Raw genomic sequence first — 24,954 nt, forward strand, 5'->3', positions numbered from 1 at the left:
CGTATGGTAGTTCTATTTGTAGTTTTTTAAGGAACCTCCATACTGTTCTCCATAGTGGCTGTATCAGTTTACATTCCCACCAACAGTGTAGGAGGGTTCCCTTTTCTCCACACCCTCTCCAGCATTTATTGTTTCTAGATTTTTTGATAATGGCTTTTCAGACCTGGGGTTTTATAAATTCTTCTGACAGTGCTTTGGAGAGGTTTGGAAGAGGCCAGCTGGGAGGTGGGACTGGGATAGGGTTGGAGGGAGGGAAGAGGACGGCTATAAGAGCTGAGAGGTGAGGGAGGGGTCTACGTAATGGGCTCTGTTTCCAGCCCAGGCAGCCAGGTGGATGCAGACGCCCTTCTTCATCCGGAGCTGATTTTGTTACCTTGGGAGTCAAGGCCTCATGCTCCAGGGCACCTGGCCCAAGATGACTAGGGCTCCAGGGCACAGAGATCCACATCCGGCCAGGCGGGGCCAGACTGGGACTTTGTCCCCCCCCCCCCCATCCTTCTTGGGAGGGGCACTCCAGCCGGCTTGTCAATCGTGGCTCCTGTATCTATGACAACCATACAACTCATTTTCCCTGGGCATTTCCATTTAAAACGCTCTGTCCTTTTGTTTGCACGGGTTCCTGTGTCATATTTGGTGTTCCCAATTTTAGTTGTGAAATAAGAGACTGCATGTTATTCTACCCACGGGCCTGAATGGGGCTGCGGAGAACATCCACGACTCTAAGACCTATGTGGGTAGCAGAAGTAGGGCAGTGGGGTGAGAATGCGCAGGCTTTGGGGCCAGGACGCCGGCTCCGGGTTCTCCTTGTGCCCCTGAGCTCTCCTCTCCGGGCCTCCCCTGCCCCACTTGTAACTGGAGGTGATAATACCCGTCTGGGCCATCACCCTGCAGACAGCAGAGCAGCCCGCACGCAGTGACAGTTCGCATCTCCGCGCTGGGGGCTCAGGAGGGAGCAGGTGCGCCCCGCGGGCCCTCTGCACGGAGGGATCGGGGAGACCCGAATAACCCGGCCGCCGGCCTTGCGGGAGAGCTGGTGAGCACACTGCGGGGCACGCAGCTCCCAGAGCCCGGGTTCTGAACCTTCTGGAGCTCAGGTTCTTCGCTTCAAACTTGGAAGGTAAGGGCCCCTGTACGGGGGCGTCCCGAAATTAATGGAGACGCCACGCGGAGACACCGCCGGGGCCGCTCGGACGGTCTGGACGCGGTAGCCGCCGCTCCCCAGAGTGCGCGACGACGGAGGGACGCGACCGCACAGGTGCCCCAGCCCAGGAGAAACGTTAGGGCCCCGCCGCCCCGCGAATCTCGGGGGCGGGGTGCTCTCTCCTCCCTGGGCGCTGCTGCAGGGCGAGCTCAGGATGTGAACAATCGAGGGGCACATGAGCATTTCCTGTAGGTATCTTCTTCCTACTTCAGTTTTCAGAAAGTGGAGGAGAAGGGCCGGAACCGGCTACCTTTGGGGTTAACGCCTGTAAGCAGGAGGCACGGGCAGCACACTGTCCCTTTAAGGCGTTGAGACGGGCCGAGGCGTTCTGCTCCTCTCCGCTCCCCGTAGCTGCCCTCCGAGAGGCCGGCTTTATACGTTTGCCCCGCCCCGGCAGCGCCCACCCCGCGCGCGCGCGCACGCGCACTGTTGCTCCCCGCACCGCCTAGTTGAGCTCGGCCCGGCTCCCGCCCAGGCGGCGGCCGACGCGAAGGCTTGAGCGCCTGCCTCCGTCCCACAGCCGCCCGGCAGGTAAGTGGGGACCGCCCGGCCGGCAGGCACGCCCCGGGGGCGCGGGACCGGGGCCTACGCTGGCTCCCCCCGCGCCGCCCTCCGCCGCACGTGTTCCGGCGGGCCCGGCCCGGCGCCGGTTCAACCCCGCCGGGCCTCCCGGCGCAGAAGCCCCGTGCCCGCCGCCTCGCCTCCGGGCGCTCGCTCTGCGCCCCTCCTCGTTGCCGAGCGACCGGGCCCCGGCCGCTCCCTCCCCTGACCCGAACTCGCCCCAAACGGACCCGCACGGGCCGCCGAGCCCCGGGGACCCCCGGCTTCTCCCGCCCCCAGCGGTCAGGTGACAAGCCCCCGGCCCCGGGACTGCGACTTCGTCCTGCAGCCGGCGTGCGTCCCCCCTTTACCTCCAGAGAAAGACCTCTGAGCCACCGAGCCATCCAGTGCCTGGATGTGGCGCGCTGTCTGCTCTTCTCTGCTGCAGAGGCGCCCTCACCCTAACCTGCTGCTCACCCCCAGCCGAGGGCAGCTAGGCCCCATCTCCCCCCGCGCGAGCCTGGGGCCCCAGGGGTGCGGGGCTGCCGGCATGAAGGGAGAGACCACCACGCTCTTGCTGTGGAGTCTCAGACCCTTTCTAGTCTGGCCTGCGAGAGCCATTTTGGGGGATGTGGAAGGTGCTCCCTGGTAGCCCTCTCACCCCGTTTCTACCCGCCCAGGTCCGCTGTCGACACTGCCGCTGAGGTTGGCCCAGCCCCGTAGGAGGCGGAGAGGTAAGCCAGAACGCCCGCGTGTCTGAGAACCCAGGTGGGGTGCGGAGAGCCGGGTTCCCACGCTCTCAGTGGGCCTCGTTACCGTCCGTCTTACCGCACCCAGGGGCCCAGTCTCTGGGGTGGAGCCTAGTAATTTGCATTTTACCGGCAGTCCGGGAGAGCACTCCGAAGAAGTTCGGACGCTCAGCCATGGGTGGTGTGGCTCACCTAGGTGCCAAGAGGGAGCAGGTAGCAAGTGATTTGAAGGCCGGCTCCAGACGTTGAGTCGAGGAATTTTATTTCTAAAAGTTTGCTGATTTTTTTTTTTTTTTTTTTTTCGGTACGCGGGCCTCTCACTGTTGTGGCCTCTCCCGTCGCGGGGCACAGGCTCCGAACGCGCAGGCTCAGCGGCCACGGCTCGCGGGCCCAGCCGCTCCGCGGCATGTTGGGATCTTCCCGGACCGGGGCACAAACCCGCGTCCCCTGCATTGGCAGGTGGACTCCCAACCACCAGGGAAACCCTGTTGAATTTTTGTGTTGATGTTTTGTGGGTTAATGTTTTGCTGGCCGAAGTGTTGGGCAGGGGTTGAGCTGGGAGGGGTTGGGCACCTTTTCTGTAAGACCACCTATCGTATGTATTCCCTGCTCCTCACCTGAGGGCAGCAAGTTTGCCTGAGTCACACCACACCTCCTGGTGGGTCTTGATTTTTACTCTAGAAGGAGCTGCTCAGGCCTCTGGGCTGCCTTTTCCACCCCAGATGGAGCCTCTTCATTTCCCACTGGTGTTTAGGTTGGACGGGCCCCGGGCTTCCCTCCTCTCAGCCCTAGTTGTGGTCTGCCTTTCTCAGATGCTAGGTTCTGTGAAACAGACCATCCAGCTCTCGTCCTTGGCTCCTTTCCCCCGATTTGTCCAGCCCACCCAGGGGAAGGCAGCACTTGGGTTAATTGGCACGGCCTGCTTGCGCTAAAGATAATCACCAGGTAGGCAATGTTTCCTGAGCACCAGCTTTGTGCTAGCACTTTGCCCCCCAGCAGCTTTATTGACCTGCCCCCCCCTCCCCCACCCTACTGCTCGGGCTTTGAGTGCTGCCGGATCCATTCCTGGGCCGGGATCCTTGCTGCAGGTAACCAGCTGTGGCCTCATGGGTGCTCTGCACAGCTGTGTTGCATTGTGATTTCGCTCCCCTCCTCTTGGATGAAGACTTCGGGATGTGCTCTTTTTGATGGTTTCCGTTCCGCCTTGGTGCCACGAGGAGCCCATGCAAGCTTCCAGTTTTAAGTGCCGAGCTAGACTTTACAAGGTGTGAATGCGTTGGATTAACGGTGGTGCCAGCTTCCGGGAGTTGGCTGGCCAGTGATGCTTGCAGGATGTCTTGGTGGCTCTCCTCTGGAAAGGAGCCTTCCCTTGTTTCAGAGCCACCTGGTGTGCTTTTGTGCCACGTGTCCAAGTCGCAGAGTCTATTCCTGTGATAGAGAAAACCAGTCTCACCATGCAGCATTTGAGGGGTTCCCGTTTTCATGCCGAAACCTAATTGCGCTGCAGTCTCTTTCCCTCCTCTGCAGTGAGTTTGCTTGCAGAGCGTCCTTGCGTACTTTAGGTTGCTTCTAGGAAGGCCAGCGCTGGTGACTCCAGCAGGCAGGGCTGGCTCCAGTCTGTGCTTTCTGGCTGTGTCTTGTCGTTGCTTCACCAGGGACGGAGAGCCTCTCGGCTGTTAGCGTTTTGGAAGCAGCTTTGTGCCTGCAGCCTACACGTGGCGACCTTGGAGTCCCCGGGAGGTGTGGGCCACTGGGGCCTGCTCTTGTGTTTTCAAACGTGGCTGGTAGCACTTTTGCATCACTTGGGATGCATTTAAGGATTTGGATGAGTTCCCAAACTTCTGCACCCTGTAGCTCAGTCTCCTGTAATTTGGCGTGTTTGTTTCCTGACGAGAAGTGTTTGGTTGATTTTTTTTTTTTTTTTTTTAAATGCATCAAGGGCTCTTTGAAGAGAATTACGTTTTGTCTGCCTGGACTGTGCTGCATTTCAGACATGCGGGTAACAAAATAGGAAGCACCCCTGAAGGTGGGTCTTGGACTCTGATCACAGAAGGGACAAGAGCAGCACAGTACCTGCAAAGGACTAGCGAGGAGTTACGTGCAGAGGATGCGTCGTTTGGAACGGCACGCGCTACAGGGCTCAGTGAGGTGGTCAGATTTTTAAAATTCTTTTTCCTGGAAATTAATTTTTGAAGTGTGGTTTGTCTGTTGGCCTCGGTGCCCCACTGTAGGTTTGGATTAGCAGACAGCCCTTGGCACTGTGCGTCCTCCACTCGGAGCTGTGAACTCTCCACCCGCGTCGCCCTGCCTGGTGGGCTGCAGAGCCATGGCAACCGAGGAGAAGAAGCCCGAGGCCGAGGCCGCCCGAGCACAGCCCACCCCGTCGTCATCGGCCACGCAGAGCAAGGCACGTCCCTGAGGGCTCCTGGGGAACCGCCAGGGCACGAAGGCTGGGAGACCCTCGGAAATATTTCAAGCCCGGAACTCTGTACCCCCCCCCCCACTTAAATATTGCCAGTTTTCACTCCAAACCACATTCCCAACCAGTGCTGATTGTGGGCCGTGTTGGAGATTCCCAGCCTGTCACCTGGGGAGGGGGCTTCACCAGCAGTACACGTCCTTGGTCTTGATCGTAAGAGTCTGTGTGACACCCGGGAAACGCCTCTTGTTCAGCACCTCGCCCCTGGCCCGCACAGTTCCCTGCGGAGGGCGGTGTGCAAACCCCTCCTGTAGATCCCAGGAGGGCCTCTCACCAAGGGTGCAGGCCTTCAGGTGTGCTTCGGGGAGCCTGACCTCGGGGGGGTGGGCTGCCGAAGCAGGGCTGGGGCTGCTGGAGGTTCCAGCTGCACTGGCAGGGGACTGCCTGGAGGGCGGCCTGGGAGACGGGGGCTTCAGGAGAGGCAGGGCTAGCGAGGGGACGTGCGGAGCCCGGGTTTAGGTGGGTGCACCGCGGTGGACGAGGGCTCTGGGAAGCGCCGTCACAGGGTAGGTGTGAGCGTGAGATTCGGCCTGGGCGCCAGCTCCACGCTGGCGATCGGGGGGTTTGGACAGTGGCGGTTACTCTTCCACTGACTAGTACTGTCTCTTCAACAGCCCACGCCCGTTAAACCAAACTATGCTCTGAAGTTCACCCTGGCCGGCCACACGAAAGCCGTGTCCTCTGTGAAGTTCAGCCCGAATGGGGAGTGGCTGGCGAGTTCGTGTAGGTGCCCCTGGGGCTTCCCTGCGTGTCCCCTTGATGCTCCTGTGCCGGTTGGGACTCTGAAGGGACGGGCCCGGGCCGGGGGGCAGGTCTGGGGGTGGGTGCCGAGGACCGTGGCTCCCTAGGGGAGGCCTGTGTTGTGGGCAGCCCAGATTTTGGCCCCTGGATGACTGGAGAGCTTGGTTTCTTTTCATTCCTTTTTTTTCAGCTGCAGATAAACTCATTAAGATTTGGGGAGCATACGATGGGAAATTTGAGAAAACCATCTCTGGTCACAAGCTGGTAGGTCTCAACCCTGGGCCGAAGTTGCTGCTGGACGTGGGTTGGGGCCCATCTCCCGGGCTTGTCAGGTTAACCTCCCTGCCCCCATTTTTTTGGGATAGTTAACTTGCCTCTTGGTTTTTTAAAATAATTAATTAATTAATTTTTGGCTGCATTGGGTTTTCACAGCTGTGAAGGGGCTTTCTCTAGTTGAGAAAGAGCGGGAGCTACAAAGCTAGCTACAAAGCTACTCTTTGTTGCGGTGTGCAGGCTTCTAATCGTGGTGGCTTCTCCTGTTGCAGAGCACGGGCTCTGGGTGCGTCGGCTTCAGTAGTTGTGGCTCTGAGGCTCAGTAGTTGTGGCTCTGAGGCTCAGTAGTTGTGGCGCACGGGCTCAGCCGCTCCGCGGCATGTGGGATCTTCCCAGACCAGGGCTCGAACCCATGTCTCCTGCGTTGGCAGGCGGATTCTCAGCCACTGCGCCACCAGGGAAGTCCGCCTCTTGTTTTTCAAGCAAATAGTTTTGACCTCCCCAGATGAGTTTCTGCCCAACTCTGAGGCCTGGCAGAGCCACGGAGAACAGGCTTCTGGGCCCGGCCTGCAGGTTCAGTCCATATGGTCAGCACGAACTAGAGAGAGTGACTTGCTTAGTATGTTCAGTCGGACGGTGAGGATGTGACTTTTGCTGGCCTAATCCCATTTTGCCGAGGTAGTGACTGTGTGTTTCCTCCCCCAGGGAATATCTGATGTGGCCTGGTCCTCAGATTCTAACCTCCTTGTTTCTGCCTCAGATGACAAAACCCTGAAGATATGGGACGTGAGCTCGGTAAGCCGCACGGGCCCCTCCTTGGGGAGCGTACGTGTTTGGGGAAGGGGCTTGGGGTGGGACTGCGTTTGGGGAGCAGCCGTGCTTGTCGTCAGAGGGGCTTTACAGCTGTGCTGGGTCAGGTGCTGATGGGTTTAGCCTGACGGCCGATATTTAAAGAAATAACCACTGGGCGTGACTCGGTCTCACACTACTTCCTCTCAGGGAAAGTGTCTGAAAACCCTGAAGGGACACAGCAATTACGTCTTTTGCTGTAACTTCAACCCCCAGTCCAACCTCATCGTCTCGGGCTCTGTGAGTTTGGGGCCTCCCCAGGGCCGGGGGTGAGAGTGGGGCCGTCCTGGGCTGCTCTGGGGGCTCGGGGGCCAGCGTGTCCGTCCCCTCCGTCCCCCCGGAGAACCACTGCCACCTGCCCCTCTGTCTCCAGTTTGACGAAAGCGTGAGGATATGGGACGTGAAGACGGGGAAGTGCCTCAAGACCTTGCCCGCGCACTCGGACCCCGTCTCAGCCGTGAGTGCCCCCCGCCCAGCCAGTTCGCGGCGCTCGCCCGACAGCAGGGCCGTGAGCGGAGACTGCGCTCGGGGTCCCGTGCCCATGGAAGGCCGGGCGGGGAGGCGTCCCTGCGCGGAGGCTTACAGAACAGGCGGGGGCAGCGTGGTGTTGCGTGGAGCGTGGGTGGGCAGAGGGGTCCGGGAGGCGCAGTCGTGGGTGAGGCGGTGGGAAGGCGGGGCCCCGCGAGCGAGCCGCACAGGCAGGGGGGAAACTGCACGCGTGTCATAAACGGCTCCATTTACAAAGGGCCAAAGTATTTCTTTGTCAGCAAAGAGCCTGAAGTGGTTTCTTAGCCAAGTTGGCCGTTTGAAAAGTGGAAGGGATCACGTATAAACAGTTTGTTCGCTGTTACCGAGCAGGTGGTCCTCCTCAGGTTCTAGAATTGTGGAGGTGAGTGACTTTAAGTGGCTTCAGCCTTGGAAGGCCTTTGTCCAGCGGAGGCCGTGGGCAGAGCCCTGACCCCTTGGGGGACGCATAACGTGTGCTGGTCGAAGCTGCCTGGCGCAGTGCTGGCCCTGCGTCACGGCCGGTGCCTGCGGCTGCGGGCTTGGCGCCCCTGCCGTCTGGGCTCTTGGGCCCTCGCGAGTCTGTGCCGTCGCTCCTCTGTCCTCCGCGCTGGGGTCCTGGTCTGAGCCGAGCTGGCTTCCAGACAGGCCGCAAATGGGCACGTGTGAAGTGACCAGGAGACAGTCAGAGTGAGGGCCGTGAGTCGAAAGAGTTCTGTCTGTGTTGCAGTGGTCAGGGGTGGGGCTCTGATCGCCAACGACGGTAGGAGCTTTAAAGTCTTTGCTTCTTACAAAAGTACCGTGTGCTTATTTTTAAAAAGGCAAGAGGCAACGTAGCGCGTATCAAGTCAGTCTTCTGAGCTCCCATCCTCAGAGGCAACTGAGCACAGCTGGCAGCTACTGTCTGGGTGTTTTGGTTTTCTAAGCGTATGTGTTTTCCAGCCCACCCCGCTTGTTGGATGGCGGTGGCGCTACGGGACAGCGGCATCCTGCACCGGCTTGCCCACCGCGGCAAGGTCTCAGACACCTGCCGGCTCTGTACCTGCAGGGGGTCGACACTCTGTCGTCCCCCCACGGACGCTGGCTTGTGACTTGCGCTTGACGGAGAGACGTGCAGTGCACGTCTGTTGAACAGCCTTGCACGCTTGTGCCACAGCGCCCGCGGGCCGGTGTCGGGGGAGCACCGGGTCTGCGAGCGGTCAGCCTTTGCGAGGCCAGGCCTGGATCAGAGCCCTCGGGGCGCGCGGGCTTCCTGCGGTCTTCCGCCCCCTTGAGTCCAGCTGCTGTCCCCCTGCCTGGGCTGCCCCGTGTCAGTGCTTTCCTGAAGTCCCTGCTGTCCCCTTCATCCATCCCGCCCCGTCTCCGCAGCTGCTGGCCTGTGCGTTTGCCTCACTGGCCCACTCTCCCCCTCCTCGGTGCGCCTGCAGGTGTCCCCTCCAGAGAGCTCAGTGGCTGTCCGTCTGAGTTGAGACTTGGTAGCCCCAGTGGGGTCTGTCTCGCCCCCCCTTCCTTCTGGTTAGCGCGGACTTTCTGGCCGTCTTGCCCCTCACACCCGCGTGCTGGTCTGCCCGCGTGTGCCGGCCGTGCCCTCTGGACGTGGCTGGAACAGAGCGGAGCGCGGCCCTGGCGGGGCAGGCTTCGGGGCCCCGTGTCAGCTCGTCGTCACCCAGCGAAGGGGCTGCGGTCAGATCATAGTCTGCAGGTTCAGGGGGATGAGCGTGATGAGATCCGCTGCTGTGAGTTTCAGGGAAAACGGCTTCGGGCGGCTGACGGGTGCGCGGCTCCGGCAGGGCGGGTGGGGGGGGCGCCGTCCGCACTGCGGGGGGAGCAGGGCGAGGACAGTGGCAGCGGCTCTTCACGGGCCACGCCGGCCGCGTGGCGGTACCGCAGGCTGAGGCGCGCAGGGCTGGGCCATACGCGGGCTTCCAGCTTCTGGAGATCCCGTGCGACGGGGAGAACAGAGTGTCACGTTTACAACTTTCAGTGTTGGTTACGTGTTGAAATAGCATCTCAGGTATGTTGGGTGAAGTAAAAACCCGTTCGGTTTGTTTCACCTGTTACTTGCCTGCTGCAGTGGCTACGAAGTTTAAACGGCACACGTGGCTCCATCACGGGCCCCTTGACGGTCTGGACAGTGGTTCCCCAAGCGTGGTCCCCCGACCAGCCTCTGCTGGGAACGTGCGAGACGCGCAGCTTCTCAGGGCCCAGCACTGGGCTTTCACAAGCCCTCCAGGTGCTTCTGCTACACATGGGTTTGTCCCTTGGGGACGCCAGGCACCGTGTGGAGACGTTTAGGTTGTCAACAGCCAGATGCTGCTGGCATCTCGTGAGTCAAGGGCGGGGGAGCTGCTACACGGGACGGCCCCTGGCAAAGGGGCGTGTGCCCCGTGTGTCAGTGGTGTGGGACCAGACGCTGGTCCCGAGAGGTTGCCCCGGGGCGCGAGCCCCCAAGGCACAGGCATCCCACGTCACAGGAGAGAGGGCGTTCCAGTGGGGCGGGGGGTGTTGTAAAAGGCTTTTCCTGCCCAGGACTCAAATGAAAACGACGGGAATTTATGACGGACTCTAACTTCTGACGTTGCGATCCCTTCTGTATACATTGAGACTCAGCTGGAAAAAGGAGGAGGACAAACCCAGAGGCAAAGCACTTCCGAGGAGGGGCCTGCGCACGCTGCCTTTCTTTATCAGAAGGTGTATCTCGCCTGTCTCTGTAGTGGGCAGAGTTAGGCGTTCAGACAAAATAACTGGTGTGGAAATGTCACAGGTCGGCTTCTGGGCCCGGCACCTGACCTGGACATCGCACCTCTTCCCAGGCACAGAGTCTGGAGCAGCCTGGATCTTGTTCCTGCCCTGTCTGCAAAGCTCGAGTGTCCCAGGGGTTGGTGTCCAGGCCCTCGGAGCAGTAACCCGGCCGTCTTGTGATTCGGGGGGTGCTCAGCAGGCAGGATTACGCGGGTGGGAAAGCCCCAGAGTTTCTGAATAAGTGGGCATCTTTCTCCTGACTTCTCTGCCTCGTTCGATGGAAGTCGGGGAAGCCCTGGTCCTGCTGCCCCCACGGCCGTGCGGGTCCACAGACACACTCTGGGCAGCGGGGCCTCTCCACGGAGCCAGCAGGTCTGGGTTGGTCGAGTGTGTTACTCTTCAGTGGTGGGTTTTGTAGTAAGTGATTTAAATACTCAAGACGTGTTTCAGGGTTTGTTTTCTTTCTACGGTTCAGTCTTCCGTCGTGAAACAAACTGACGGTTGCTTGAGACGCCAGATAAAAATGACCGTTTTATCCACATTGCTTGTGGTCTACGTTAGACTCCTTGGGAAATCAGAATTTAAAGCTCGCTCAGAACGCAGCAGGGTGTGTGTCCCTTTGTCGGGGGTCGGTGAACAGAAGGCCGTCCAGGTGAGACGCAGTCTGTGTTGATGCTCTGAGAGTAAGTTTCTTTTCCCTCTCCCGCTCCTTCATCCTCAGGTTCATTTTAATCGTGATGGATCCTTGATAGTTTCAAGTAGCTACGATGGTCTCTGGTAAGTGAAAGAGCTTTACTTCGTTGAGTTAGCAAGCGTTTAACGGCCTCCCCTTGCACTGTTGTGCCTCTGGGCGTCCGGCGGAAGCCTCTGCCTCGAGGGGCTCGGGTGGGCGGGGGGGCAGTGAGTGTGGCCGGGGGAGTGGGGCTCCTGTCAGCGGCGAGGCCCCAGCCAGAGACACGGGGAGGCGCTGCTATCCTGGACGTGGCTCCCCGTGGACCCGGAAGGGTGTGCGTCCCAAGCTCGTGGTGCTGGTGGGGAGGTGGAAGAAAGGTGCACCGACGTGAACACCTGAGAGGGTCCTGTCGGGGCCGTCAGGGTCCTGAACAGGCGGATGAAAACAGGCGCCGTCACGGAGGGTGAGGAGGAAGGGTGGGGGGGGCACTGTCTCCTGCAGAGCATCCCGTGTAAGCGGATCATGCTCTTGGCCTTGGCGCTAGTAGTGTAAGCGCCTTCTGGATTCTTCAAGAGACACGAGGGAAGATGCGGAACTCGGCACACGTGGGTATAAAGCATCAGGAGGTAACTGGGCTGGAGGGCTGCGCGTCACAGCTCACCTGGCTACCGGGGAGGGGAACCTGGGGAGGGGAGGGGTCGGCAGCAGCCACCGGCCGCACCGATGGCCCGAGGACTTGCCGGCTCCGCGGGGGAAAGACGGTGTGGCTAGAAATGTGTCTACGTTTAGCGAAAATGAAATAGAGAAACTCAGGTAACATAAGTCATAACGTGTAAAAATACCGTGGACGAAACGGAGCTCAGGGTACTTACTGGGCGCTACCGTGGTGGGGCTGTCAGGTTTGGGTTAAAAGCCCTTCTGACTCTTGTTGTTTTCAAGAAACACACCTAAGACAGAGCGATGAGTCAAGGCTCGGAAAAGAAGGGTGGGCAAGTGGGGTCGGGCAGATGGGAAGCAGAGACAGAGTCAGCCTGGGGGACGGTGACGGGAATGAACCAGTAGAGCCGGTGGGAAGGCTGCGAAGGCTCAGGCCCCAGGCCCCACGGCAGCGCAAAGCTGCCTCGGAGAGACTAGAGATGCAGGGAGCTGAAATGTCTGTGAGCGAGTTCCGCCTGCGGCTTTGGCTTTGACAGCAGGGGGCTTGGGACTTAGCGGGGCTCAATGATGCCACAGGCTGTGTATTTGCTACCTGTGAGGAGCAAAGTGTGTCCTGTGAACAGAAATGCTAGTTTTCTTAAGCGTGTGGCACATTCTCAGAATTGCTCGTGGACTGCCTCTAAAAGCCTTCTAAAGAAATTAGGAGGAAAAAAAACATGCCAAAAAAAGTAAGAGGAGAGGAAAGTTGTAAAGTTAAAAGGTGGAGAAAGGTGAAAATGACAGGAAAATTTAAATAAGCTGTATTCTTAATAAGGCCAATAAAGTGGTTAGCCTTTATAAGCCTGAGTAAGGAAAAAGAGCAAAAAAGCACAAGACTAAATCAGAGAGGGGATGGGAATTCCCTGGCGGTCCAGTGGTTAGGACTCCGCGCTTCCGCTGCTGTGGCCCGGGTTCAGTCCCTGGTTGGGAAGCTGATATCCAAGGCGCAAGGCCTGGCCACAAAATAAAATATAAAAAGGGGCTGGAAAAGCGGTTTCGGGGGGATGAGGGGCGAGCCGGAGGGAGCCTGGCCCACCGCTGAGCAGGATGTTTAGACGGGGAGTAACTCGTACCTTCCTAGATTGAGGAAGGGGGTCAGCATGGCAGAGATTGGAAAAAGTGATTAAAGGTCTGAAAACTATATGGGCCCTATGACTTTACACTGGAATTGAGCTAAATCGCAGAAACTTCTAAGGCTGTTGGAACTGGACCACAGGACAAGATGGGGAGCCCCTGGTTCATTTCCGGGTCCAGCATGACCTGACTCCCCAGCTTGATTGCTAGTCCCCAAAAAGACAGCCACGGAGGACACTTCACTAGTGAATCTTGAGGTCACAGTCCCCAGGAACATGTTACAAACTGAGTCCACAGTGTGTGGGAAAACAGTATTTCGTGACCAAGTGGGTTTTTGAGTCATGAGACGATTGTAGTAATGTACCAACCAATAGGAAATGGAAAATCTAATAATTACACCAAGAAATTGGAGGCAAAGATCCGTATAATTTCTTACCGGTATAAGTCAGGTAGGCGCCTGATAAAATCCAGCTGCCATTCCTAATAAAAACTCCAGCAAAATAGGCCCACGTCACAGACTGTTTAACAGAAACTTAGTAACCACGTTTGTAACCAGTGGTGACGTGCGAAATCCATTTCTGCTGAAATCGGGCAGAAGTCATGCCCGTCTCCTTCAACATTTGGTGCTACTTGGAATTTCTAGCTAACATGGTAAGAAGATAAAGTAGTTGTGTGAAAACTGGATAGAGACTTATCTCTTTGTAGGTGGTACATTTGTATGTTTTTTAAAAGTTAAAAATCACGTTTTTGTACTTTACAAATAGGGACTCATTTAAGCCGCGTAACCGTCCCGTGACTCGGGTGGGTACTGGGTGGTCGCCGTCCGCGATCCTCATTTGGGAAGCTGAGGCGGGGATAAGCCCCAGCCCACCGTCCCCCAGCTGGTCAGCGACAGAGCCAGGGTCCGGAGCACGCCTCGGGCTCTGGAACCCAGGCTCTGAGCCACCCCGCCTGCTGGTTGCAGAACATGGACAAGCATTTGGTGGGGTCACTGTTTGCACGTTGACAGTTTTTCGCTGTCCTGGGAGCTGCCAGTTAGTGGATGAGAAGAAGTTCCCCCGTAAGAGTCACAAGCACTGGGGTACTTAGAATGTGATTAACGAGAGAGCAAGGCCTGTCTGCAGGCAATGGTAAAACGTGACTAGAGGGACACAAAGCAAAGAGGGAGGGACGGGGGGCCAGACGCGTCCTCATCCTGGTGGTGGGGAGCGCCCGTTTCCTGGGCTGATACGCTGTAAGTGGTTCGGTTTAGAACCCCTCCAGCTAGATAAAATGAATTTAAAATTCTTAGAGAGGCGTAGACTGAGTTCTCTGCCAGTAGAATTAAGAAAACTAACAGTGATGGGGAGGGGTGCTGTTTCTGGGTGTTAAAACCTGAGACACAGTTACCGCGGCCCCCAGGGTGGGATTGGCTCAGAAGGGCTGCAGGTGGGACAGTGAACGCTTGGGCAATAACCCCTGCATTCCCGTTACCTGTAAAACCCGCACGCCCCCGACCCAGCGCCCGCCCCCATCGCTGGGCATCTGTGCTCCAGAAGCGTCCGCACGAATACGCCGCCGTGGTTCCCAAAACAGGATGTTGTGTTGGCAGAGATCACAGAAACGCTGAGACTGCAGTGGCGGGGTACCTGGTGTGTCCCGTTGGGGAACGGCGGCTCTCTGAGTGGGTTCTCTTGCTCCTGAACTAGAGGACGTCCAGAAAAGTGCCAACGATATCCTGTTTTTATAAAAAGCACTCTGCCCCGGGGACCGTGTGCTTGGCGTGTTTTCGCGTGGGGAGCCCCGCAGGGATGCAGGTCGGGCTGTGGGCCTCGCGGCCGTGGGTGTGTGTGGAGAGGGCCAGTCGTTCCCTCCTTGGCTGACCCACCTGTCGCGCTGAGCACGCGGCTCCATGGTGAAGGCAGCGTGAGCGCACACGTGCAGTCTGCACCTGCCGCACCTATTCTGGTCCCCGGGACTCAAGGGAGTGGTTGTGAACGATGACTGGAAAAGCGAGATAGGACTGGCTGTGGATTGGTCCTGAGACATCTGCGCTGAGAGCCGTGGATCGTAGGAAGCCGCTTGTAGTCACCTGCTGTGCTCGTTGCTTTGCAGCCGGATCTGGGACACCGCCTCGGGCCAGTGCCTGAAGACGCTGATCGGTGAGTACTGCCCGCTCTTGCAGGGGGGCCGTGTCCCAAGGGACGGTCTGCCGTGTTGGCCGTGGCGGCTTCTCCCACGCTTCCTACCCTCCGCCTGTGGTTCTCTGGAAGCCTCCCTTTCTCCCCACTGGACCTGCTCCCTCTGGGAGGGCTCCTCCTCTCCTGACCGGTTCCGTCTCCCATCCACTCCTTCTTGATTGGCTCTGCCTTCTGGCCTTGTGTGGCGCTGCCCGGCGGTGTCCTCTGAAGGACCCGTGAGACCCTCGGACTCTGCCCGCGCTCAGCAGAACGTTGTCTTCCTCCCCGGCCTTGGGGACCCTCCGGCTGGGTCATTCCTTGAGCGGATGGGGTCGAGCCCCTGCCTTCAGTGAGCCCTGTCTGCTGGGGGTGCAGAGGTGGGGGGCGGGGAAGTGGGCAAGGGTCCCCGAGGTCTCTGCACGTGTGGCTGGGCTGTGCCTTGGGGAGGAGGGGAGGGCGGCACGGAGTGGAAGGACAGCGTGGTCTGGGCAGCAGCTGGTGCTGCTGGGCGTGGGGGGGGTGTGGCCAGAGGGTGGCCTCGGCCTGGGAAGGCAACGGGAGGGATGGAGCCCTGGAGGGGTCGGGTCACTGACTCGGGGAAGGGCTTTGCAGTGTTGCGTTGAGCAGGCAGGGCCCCAGGGCGGAGCACCTACCTGGGCCTCCTGCCCCGGCTGTGCTGGGAACAGGCGTGGCTGTGAGAGTGCGCTGTGGCCACCGTGACAGGACACCGCGGGCTGTGTGGCTTCAATAGCAGAGACCCGTCGCCACTCCCTGGAGGCCGGAGGGTCAGGGCCGGGTCGCTTCTCCCAAGGCCGCTCCTTGGCCTGCTCGGCCCGTGCTCGCGTGGTCGTCCGCTGCGTGGGCTCCTGCTGTCCCCACCTCCTGCTCTGACGGGGACGCCCCCTGCGCCCCGCCTTATTTTAACTGAGCCCGCCTCCAGGGCGCTGTCTCCGAGGTGCCGGGCTAGGGCTTCAGCAGGAGGACTGGGGAGGGACACAGCGGCCTCTGTGGTTTTCCTGCTCTGCAAGGGGGGGGCCACCCTTCGGACGCGCGTCCTTCCCCCGACCGTGGCATCCCGCCGAGGCCTGGGTGGCCTCTGCCCGGCGGGAAGTGTCCTCGTGCCCAGACAGCCGAGCGCGGGCAGTCCCTGCAGCCGGGCGGGAAGCCGAGGCTAGAGAGGTTGACAGCCGCAGCGGCCAGTGGTCCGGGGTCGGGCTGGGAGGGGTGGTGGGGAGCGGGGTCCCGTTCTGACCTCGGGTCTAGGGCGTTAGAACCTCGGGCCGTTGACGGGCCAGCCCCGCTGTGCTTTGCCGTCGGAGCCTGGTTAGACCTCTGGGCATTGCCTCCCGTCATCCGAGCTGGCGGGGGGTGGGGCGGCCTTCCGTGTGGCCCGGCGACCGGGTGGCCCTCGCCTGCTTCTCGGCATTTTCAGGGTCTGGGAGCAGTCGGAGGGAGCAGAGGTCCGCGGTGCGCGGGGGGCAGGCCTGGGCCTCCCGAGGTGGTGACGCGCGTGCTGCTCCGCCTGGCGCTCGGGACACGTGGCCACGCCGGCCCCCCGCCGGGGCGCGCACCCAGGGCTCTCCTCGCTCAAGCAGGGGCACACTCCTCCTGAGGAGGCGTGGGGCCGTCACGGAGCCCCAGCGCCTGCTGGGCGCGTGCTCCCGTGCCAGCGGCTGAGAGGGTGGCGGGGTCTCTGACCCGCCTTCCCAGGGCACCCCGGGGCGTGTGCGCTGACCCCAAGTTTCAGGAGCAGGGGTGCGCTGTGATATCGCCAGGGTGCTTTCCAGGGAGAAATTACACGCCTTCCGCCGTAGCCATGCAACCGGAGAGCGCCCGCCCGAGCCACTGTGTTCTCCGGGGGGTAGCTTCTCGGTTTAGCTGGGTGTTTGCAAACTCCCTCCTGTGAGGAAGGCCGTCCCGAGGCCGACTGGCCGCAGGGCCTTCGCTCCCGAAGCCCCAGTGTCACGGGGTCACTGGGAGCACCGGCTCTCGCGCTGGCACGAGCAGTGGGTGAGGGAGGTGGCCGGCCCCGGGGGACGCCCGCGAGGGGCGGTGTCAGCACGGGTGGCGGCGGCCTCTCTGGGTGGCGGCGAGGGAGCCCCCTTCCCGGCGGGGCCGGTGCCCCGCTGGCAGCCGTCTCTGTGCCCCGTGCAGACGATGACAACCCCCCCGTGTCGTTTGTGAAGTTTTCTCCGAATGGCAAGTACATCCTGGCCGCGACCTTGGACAAGTAAGTGCTTCCGTCTCCGGCGTGGCGTGCGGCCAGGCCCGTCGCCCCCCGGGGCCAGACTGCCAGCGCGAAAGACGGTTCATCCCGCTGGGGCCGGGCTCCGGACGCGGGTGCCGCGCTGGGAGGGCCCGTCTGTGCGGGGGCCGGGTCTCCGGTTGTCGGCTCCGTGGCCGCCGTGGCCCGTCCTGTCCGAGGCGGCGGGGGGCGCGTGGCCTCGAGGTGCTCCCCGCTCTGCCCGGGCACCCTGCTTCTCCCCGACAAGCCTCCGGGCAGATGCCACCGGCCGCCGGCTGCCCTCCCAGGAGGTGGTTGGCGCTCGGCCTCCTGTGCACCGTGGGCTGCCCTCAGGTGGGCTTGCAGGGTCAGCCCCCATGGGAGGGGGAAGGACTGCCCTGGACGGGGCTTCTCCTGTCCCTTTCTGGCAGCAGCGAGGACCCCTTACTGGCCTAGGGACACTGAGTCGCTTCCTTTAGAAAAGTGTCTTTGACCCACAAATGCCTGGAGGTGCCACACTCCGCTCGTGTGTCCTCATGGTACCTGGACACCGTGCGGGGCACCTGCTTCCGGAGGGGGCGGGGCGGCCGCGGGCGAGTGCACAGACCCACCCGCCCCCTCTGCCTTGCAGCACGCTGAAGCTCTGGGACTACAGCAAAGGCAAGGTGAGCGGCGGGCCTGGGCTCGTGGAGGGGTCATGCGGGGTCCTGGGCTGTGGCCAGAGGGGCCCAGAGAGTGACTCTGTCGCGTCGGTTTGGTGCACGTTGCCTGACGGACGACTCGGGTTAAAGCTTGACCTGGGCGGGTTGTGCGGTGGGGGTCACGGTGCTCTCCAGAGACGTCCAGGTGGCTGTAAGATGCTGGGACGGGGCCATCACCTGGGACGCGGGGTGGTCGTGACTGAGCAGACGTCCCCTGGCCGTTTCAGTGCCTGAAGACATACACGGGCCACAAGAATGAGAAGTATTGCATATTTGCTAATTTCTCCGTCACTGGAGGGAAGGTAAGTCGTCTCCCAGCCCAGGAGCTGCTCCCGGCCCCTTCTGGAGACGGGCCTTGTACTCTCACCCACAGAACGAATAGGAATTCCCTGTGTTTTAACCAAAGTGAAGTCACGCCACGCAAAGTGCTGGTGACCCTCACTTGTGTGGGGATGTCCTGTCCCGGCTGCGTGGGGCCCACAGGCTCCGTGGTCACCCTGAGGCTCCTGGGAGCCGGTCCCCGGTGGGTTCAGGTCCCTTGCGGGCAGCCCTCGCCCAACCCTCAGGCCCAGACTAAGGAGCTTATGGTGGCAAGCAGCCGAGCTGCGACCGAGGGCAGGTGTCAAACGTGGCGGCAATGGAGCTGAGAAACCAGCTTCTGTCCCAGAGGCGCCTCGAGGCGCGTGGCGGGCCGTGCGTCAGCCTCTGCACGGGAGGAGGGCAGGGGCTCTGGGCCCCCGCGGGGGCGGGCGTGCCGTGGGGTGCAGGGTGCCGTCCGTCCACATGTGCGCCCCGACCCCGCTTTCTCCCCCCTCGTCTGCAACCAGTGGATTGTGTCGGGCTCGGAGGACAACCTGGTCTACATCTGGAACCTGCAGACCAAGGAGATTGTACAGAAGCTTCAGGGCCACACAGGTGAGCTCGGCATCTGTGCCGCCGCCCTCCCGCGCCTGGTGCCCCGGGAAACCCGGCCCGGCGCGTGTGGGCACCTTGGGCTGCCTGCTCCGCCTCCTCTCCTCTCGCGCAGGTGACTGGGGGACGCTGTCCGTTTGGGGGCTGCTTTCGGCAGGGTGGTCTGGTCCTGGCTCCCGCGGGCTGAGGCCACAGCCTTTAACCCCCTCCTGTCGTCCGGGCTGCCCGGCCCCAAGTCCACGCGGGCGCTGTGGCCTCTCAGGAGCAGCCTGTGGCCTGTCCCGCGTGGAGATGGTGCAGGGGGCGGGGACCCGCCGTCCACTCCGGCTGCTCCGGCTGCTCTCCGGGGCTCTTCCCTGCAGGCCGTTGCTCTTCCCCCGTGCTCAGTGCACAGTGGCGTTGAGCCCTTTGAGAATCAGGTCAGAGTGCCACCCTCTTCCCTGAGAAGGCAGCTCCGGACCCTGGAGGCCGGCAGCGGCCTTCGGCTTCCATCCCCGGCCTGCTGTGCGGGCAGGACGCTCAGAGGCTCACTTGAAGCCACTCAGGCCAGAGGGAAAATTCTGGGGTTCATCTTATTCGAAAGCTACAAACGCATTAACCTGACCGACCCCAAGTGGCAGCTCGCGGGATCTGCCGTCCCCGCCCTGGTGGACTCGCAGAGTTGGCCCCTCGGGGCGTCCTGGGGCCCAGCGCTGGTGGAGGGGGGCAGCCCCGGCTCTGGTCCAGGTGCAGAGGGCGCAGTGTTGACACCGTGAGACCGACAGCAGCCCCCCAGCTGTGCCCCCCGCCCGTGTGGCGCCCCAGCCTCCAGGCTGGGTTCTGGGCTGGGTTGCCCCCGCTGTCTCCCCGCTCCGGCCCCGGGCTCTGCGTGCTGAGTGCGCCGCGGGCGGGGCCCAGGAACCGTTGTCGGCTGTCCGTTTCCAGACGTCGTCATCTCGACGGCCTGTCACCCGACCGAGAACATCATCGCTTCGGCCGCCCTGGAGAACGACAAGACAATCAAGCTCTGGAAGAGTGACTGCTAGGCCCACCGCGCGGAGGGGCTGTCGGGAAGCCCACCCGGATTGGCGAGGGCGCGGCTCTCGGAGGGGCTCCCGTGGTCCAGGCCCGGGGACCGGAGGCGCCTGGGCCTGAGCCACCTCTGGAGACGACTTGGCTGGGGCGTGTCTCCCACTGGAGGGTTCTAGAAGTTGCTGGTGAAGTTTCTCGCCAATTCCTCTCTCACCGTTGGGGAAGAGTTCCTAGTCTGTATTGTGTTCAAAGAGAGTCAACAGAAATTTTTAATTTTTTATTACAAAAAGGTGAAGTTCAATTTACCACGAGTTGTGTGTTTTTCCAGTAACTGTTCTGTAGCGTTTATGCGATTGTATTACCCGGCGCCAGCGCTGTGGCCACGGCTGTGTTGCTGCCACGGCTCGTGGCCGCCGGCCCGGCCCGCGCGACCTCGGGGGCAGCCGCTGCCCGTGCTCAGCAGATGCTCTGGAGACTCTGTCCGGCCTGGAGCAGCAGCCGCGTGTCTGGAGGCTTTCTGGGACGCGCAGGGCGGTGTGCGCCCATGTCCGGGTAAAAAGCCTTCTGTGTTTTGGGGTCGTCGCCCCTGTGCTGTTGCCGTGGCGACCACACTCAGGGCTTCCGCTTGTCCCACGGGTGGTCTCGCGACAGGCAGCGCCTCGGGCTGTAACGAAGGTAGGGCCGTATGCGCGTGTGGCCGCCGAGTTCTCACGCAAAGCTTTCCTCCACGTGGCTCTTCTAGGAAAAGTCTCACCGTTGGCAAGAGGTTGAAAGGATTTTTCTCACGAGACAGGTCCCCCGACTGATGTGCCCACTTTCCTTGTCCACGCGGGGTCCGGGGCCGCAGAGGGCGAGTCAGCCGTCCCCGCGGGCTAATGGCGTGCAGCTGTGGGGCCGCGGGGAGGAGGCGGGAGGCCTAGTTGGGATGGCGCCGGGGACCCTGCGAGGTCGTCCTGTGGACCGTGGCGGACGCTGGCGAGGGCGGGGGTGCGGGCGGCCCGGGTCTGGGGCGCGCAGGCTGGTGCCCGCCCCCGCCGCCAACCGCGGGACCCACGGGCTTGGGAGCCGGCCCCTCGCAGGGAGCTGGGTGTCTGCTGTCATCCGCCCTCCTCGCCCACCCAGCGGCTCTGCTCGCTGGCTCAGGGGCCTCTTCCTGCCGGCGGGAGTGGGGTGTGGGGCGCGCCGGGCTGCAGGGCAGTGTTGTCGCAGAGCCGCTGCCGTCCGCGGGGACCCCTCCCTGCAGCCAGGCCACCCTGGGGTTCCGATCCCGCCTGCGGCCCCGAGACTTTGCTGGGGAGGCGCGTCCCCTGCCTGGTGCCGGGCGCCGGGGCCAGTGCTTGGGCTCCGGGGGTCCCTGCAGATGGGGGAGCGGCAGCCCACCCCCCAGCGGCCGCTGCGGCCCAGACAGGACGGTGGCACCGCTGTCTGGAAACGAGCCTCCCCCCCGTCCCCCCCACCCCGCCCACCATGTGGGAAGAAGTCGTGCGGACACTGGCTGTCGTAGGAGCGAGCTGCTCCGGTGAGAGGACCCCCGTGTCTGCAGTGTCCGCACGGGGGACGCTGAGGCCCCGCGTCGGTGGCGGAGGCCTGGTCTCGGGATTTCCCAGACCTTGAGGTTCTTTGGGTTTTGTTGGTTCCGGTGTCAGACTCGCCCCGGGGGGAGGGGCATGCGTGCAGAGTGCCGTGTCCTTGAATATAGTTTATTTTTTCTACATTTGAACCCTCTGTTGTAGATTTATGTAAAAATGCATTCTCTTTTTGAAAATAAAGAATTTCCTGTCTTGTAACTGTGTCCCCGCGAGAACTGTTTGCCTTTCTTTCCGTGCGGCGGCTTCCGGGGTGGGAGGCGGGCCCCGAGGCGGTGCTGCTTTGCTGCGCAGGCTCTGCAGTGCCACGTGCGCCAGCGGAAGGGTCTTGGTCATTAAAAAATGCCGTTTTCTTACTATGACGATTATTTATTTGTGCTAATTATCAACAGTAGAAAAAAAAGAGGCAAAGATAAGTCACCCAGATGCCTCTTAACACTAACACTGTGGGGAATATCTTCTATTATATTAAAAACAGAAACTTTACTGTGGAACATTTTGAACGTATATAAAAGTGGAGAAAATCCCTGTGTTCTATCATCCAACTTCAAAAACTTTTAACATCTTGTTTCAGGCAACCCTCCCTGGTTATTTTAGTATAAATCCCCAATGTTTTATAACTTAAGCAATGAATTCATGGTATCTCTAAAAGATAATTCTCCAAAAGCATTACCCCAGTACTGTTTTCACACCTAAAATAGGAATTCTTTAATCAAATATCTAGTGTCCAGTTTTCCCTACTCGTCTTAATATCTTAAAGTGTATGTGCCTACGTATGTACGAACAGGTACATGTACACATACGTACGTATACAGCCGTGCACACGTACACAAGCTTGGTGTGAACCGGGCCCCAGCAAAGCCCCCGCCTGTGTTTCCTTCTTGACCCTCCAGGTTCCCCCGTTTCTCGCTGGGCATCTCTGTGGAGACTGGGTCACTCGTGCCCTAGGGGTCCAGGTCCGGGTTTGCTGCCTGCCTGCACCTCCGAGGGGCTGCCGACCACCTTCCCGTCTCCCCGTGTCCTGAGAGCCGGAGTGGCCCGACCGCCACCTCTCTCTGTTTAAATCGTTGGTCAGGTTGCTTCTATTTAATCTGACTGTCACTTTAACTGGGTCCTTAAATGAGCCCTGCACTTAAAACTCGACAGCAGTTTGTGCTCTGCACACAAAGGGGGAGCCCGGTTCAGGGCCTCGGGCCTCGCCTTCCCTGACCACTCCTGCCTGCTCGGCTCACCCCACAGAGGTCACCTGCTTTGGATCTGTCCGCTAAGCCTCTGGAGTGGTCCAGGATGTGAGCTCCTGGGGCTGGGGTCCTCTCCTACCTGGATCAGTGTCCCACGGAGGATGGCTGCTCAATGACTTTGTCCCCCGAATGTCTGTGATGCTGAAGAGACGCACATGGAAACTTGGAAGCCACCGAGGCCTCAGACCTCAGCCTCCTGCGGGACCTGGTCTGGCCACCAGGCCGCCTGCCTAACCTCCCCCGCCCTGCTCCTGCTCCCACGCTGAGACACACCGACAGGAAGTGGAAGCCACCTGGGTGTCCTGATGTCCGCTCCCCGGCCCTGCCCCCCACCCTGTGGCTGGGGATGAGGAGGCGAAGGCACACCTGCCCCAGGTGCAATGATGCCAATACAAGAAAGCTGTGATCCACTTTTTATTATGAAAAATGCCAAGCATCTCATTAAAGACCTAAATGTAAGGTCAGACACTATAAAACTCTCAAGGGGAAAACACAGGCAGAGCACCCCATGACATAAATCACAGCAATACCCTTTTTGATCCACTTCCTGGAGACATGGAAATAAAAACAAAAATAAACAAATGGGACCTAATGAAACTTAAAAGCTTTTGCACAGCAAAGGAAACCATAAACAAGATGAAAAGAAAACCCTCAGAATGGGAGAAAATATTTGCAAACGAAGCCACTGACAAAGGATTAATCTCCAAAATATACAAGCAGCTCATGCAGCTCAATATCAAAAAAACAAACAACCCAATCCAAAAATGGGCAGAAGACCTAAATAGACAATTTCTCCAAAGAAGATATACAGATTGCCAACAAACACATGAAAGGATGCTCAACATCACTAATCATTAGAGAAATGCAAATGAAAACTACAGTGAGGTATCACCTCACACCGGTCAGCATGACCATCATCAAAAAGTCTACAAACAATAAATGCTGGAGAGGGTGTGGAGAGAAGGGAACCCTCTTGCACTGCTGGTGGGAATGTAAATTGATACAGCCACTATGGAGAACAGTATGGAGGTTCCCCAAAAAACTAAAAATAGAACTACCATAGGACCCAGCAATCCCACTACTGGGCATATACCCTGAGAAAACCATAATTCAAGAAGAGTCGTGTACCACAATGTTCACTGCAGCACTATTTACAATAGCCAGGACATGGAAGCAACTGAAGTGTCCATCGACAGATGAATGGATAAAGAAGATGTGGCACATATATACAATGGAATATTACTCAGCCATAAAAAGAAATGAAATTGAACTATTTGTAGTGAGGTGGATGGACCTAGAGTCTGTCATACAGAGTGAAGTAAGTCAGAAAGAGAAAGACAAATGCCATATGCTAACACATATATATGAATCTAAAAAAAAATGGTCTTGAAGAACCTGGGGCAGGACAGGAATAAAGACACAGACCTACTAGAGAATGGACTTGAGGACATGGGGAGGGGGGAGGTAAACTGTGACAAAGTGAGAGAGTGGCATGGACATATATACGCTACCAAATGTAAAATAGCTAGCTAGTGGGAAGCAGCCACATAGCACAGGGAGATCAGCTCAGTGCTTTGTGACCACCTAGAGGGGTGGGATAGGGAGGGAGGAGATATGGGGATATATGTATATGTATAGCTGATTCACTTTGTTATACAGCAGAAACTAACACACCATTGAAAATCAATTATACTCCAGTAAAGATGTTAAAAAAAAAAATGCCAAGCATCTCAAAGAGCCGAGAAAGTAGAGTCGCATAGGTGTTTGCCTACGCGGCACACACATGTATCACACAGCCGTGTATCGCACACCCCGCCTATGCACCCGCGCGCGTCACGCCCACGTGTCGGCGTGGACACGTGCAGCACATTGTGTAGCGATGCAGCCCCGTGTACCACACGCCCTTGTGTCCGCACAACGGAAAAAACAAAACAAAACAAAACAGTGGTTAGATGCCACGAAGTAAGTGGCAATGCCTTAACCGTATGCGTGTTGTTAGACCCGAAGGCCTCTTCCATCCTTGTCAAGGGGAGTGCTAACCTTCTCTCCTTTCATACAACACAGCTTCACTTTTGCGTGCTCCGAATTTAAGGGTCCGTGTGCTTGCCGCCTTACGCTTACGGCGACTTCGGGTTCGCGCCTCAGACACGCTGGTAAAAGCGGTCGCATCCAACGAGGAGCCGCGAATAAGTCTTTTCTAAGTCGATATCTTATTTTAGCGCGATGAAAAAACTTCTTTTTCGTTTTCTAATATATTCATAAAACCAGCCAATCAGAGGCTGAGAGGAATACTCGGAAGTCCGAGCGTCCTCAGGAAAATAGATTCCCCCGGAAACAAAACAGGGTTGGCGTGCACTTCCTACAGCGACACGCCTCGCGGAAATGGCTCGGAACTTTCTGCGGAAATGGAAGTGGTTGGTAGCGAATCAGAGGACGAGGAAGGAAGAGCCGCTCCACGGACATCCGGACGCGGCCCTGCGCTTGGAACTGTGGGTGCGGCGGGAGCCGGGGCGCGGTCTGCGCATGCTCCCAGCCTACGCCACTCGTTTTCCGCGCATGCTCTTAGCCCGCTCCTCGCCATCCTTGAGCCGACGGTTCG

The 24,954-nt window shown here is 59.5% G+C and overlaps 1 protein-coding gene and 1 non-coding gene across 7 annotated transcripts; one reads left to right on the forward strand and one right to left on the reverse strand.

Annotated features, from left to right (window-relative positions):
- Window positions 1-593: 593 nt before the first annotated feature.
- Window positions 594-19,833, forward strand: WDR5 (WD repeat domain 5). Of its 6 annotated transcripts, none has more exons than XM_067040352.1 (16): window positions 644-1,117; window positions 2,422-2,475; window positions 3,303-3,435; window positions 4,722-4,897; window positions 5,584-5,692; window positions 5,901-5,974; window positions 6,689-6,778; window positions 6,983-7,072; window positions 7,206-7,289; window positions 10,800-10,855; window positions 14,616-14,662; window positions 16,835-16,910; window positions 17,536-17,569; window positions 17,833-17,907; window positions 18,433-18,520; window positions 19,442-19,833. In XM_067040352.1, the coding sequence occupies exons 4-16, from the start codon at window positions 4,817-4,819 to the stop codon at window positions 19,540-19,542; spliced, it is 1,005 nt and encodes a 334-aa protein (XP_066896453.1). In that variant the 5' UTR covers window positions 644-1,117; window positions 2,422-2,475; window positions 3,303-3,435; window positions 4,722-4,816; the 3' UTR covers window positions 19,543-19,833. The 6 variants fall into 6 exon arrangements, with proteins under 6 accessions (XP_066896454.1, XP_066896453.1, XP_066896451.1 ...); XM_067040350.1 differs by lacking the exon at window positions 644-1,117 and adding an exon at window positions 1,414-1,732 and having other exon boundaries at window positions 4,430-4,897; XM_067040349.1 differs by lacking the exon at window positions 644-1,117 and adding an exon at window positions 1,601-1,732.
- A 4,458-nt stretch (window positions 19,834-24,291) lies between these two features.
- Window positions 24,292-24,417, reverse strand: LOC131762065 (U6atac minor spliceosomal RNA). Its single transcript, XR_009337147.1, has one exon. It is a non-coding gene; the product is annotated as a U6atac minor spliceosomal RNA (small nuclear RNA).
- Between the last annotated feature and the right edge of the window lie 537 nt (window positions 24,418-24,954).

Source organism: Kogia breviceps, chromosome 8 (assembly GCF_026419965.1).
Source record: "Kogia breviceps isolate mKogBre1 chromosome 8, mKogBre1 haplotype 1, whole genome shotgun sequence".
NCBI classification, from domain to species: domain Eukaryota; kingdom Metazoa; phylum Chordata; class Mammalia; order Artiodactyla; family Physeteridae; genus Kogia; species Kogia breviceps.

Bases quoted from the DNA above. Each gene is read 5' to 3' on its own strand.
- WDR5 (XM_067040353.1), top strand. From the start codon at position 4,817: ATGGCAACCGAGGAGAAGAAGCCCGAGGCCGAGGCCGCCCGAGCACAG. The intron at 16,911-17,535 runs GTAAGTGCTTCC...TCTGCCTTGCAG, and splicing joins CTGGCCGCGACCTTGGACAA to CACGCTGAAGCTCTGGGACT. The intron at 17,570-17,832 runs GTGAGCGGCGGG...TGGCCGTTTCAG, and splicing joins GGGACTACAGCAAAGGCAAG to TGCCTGAAGACATACACGGG.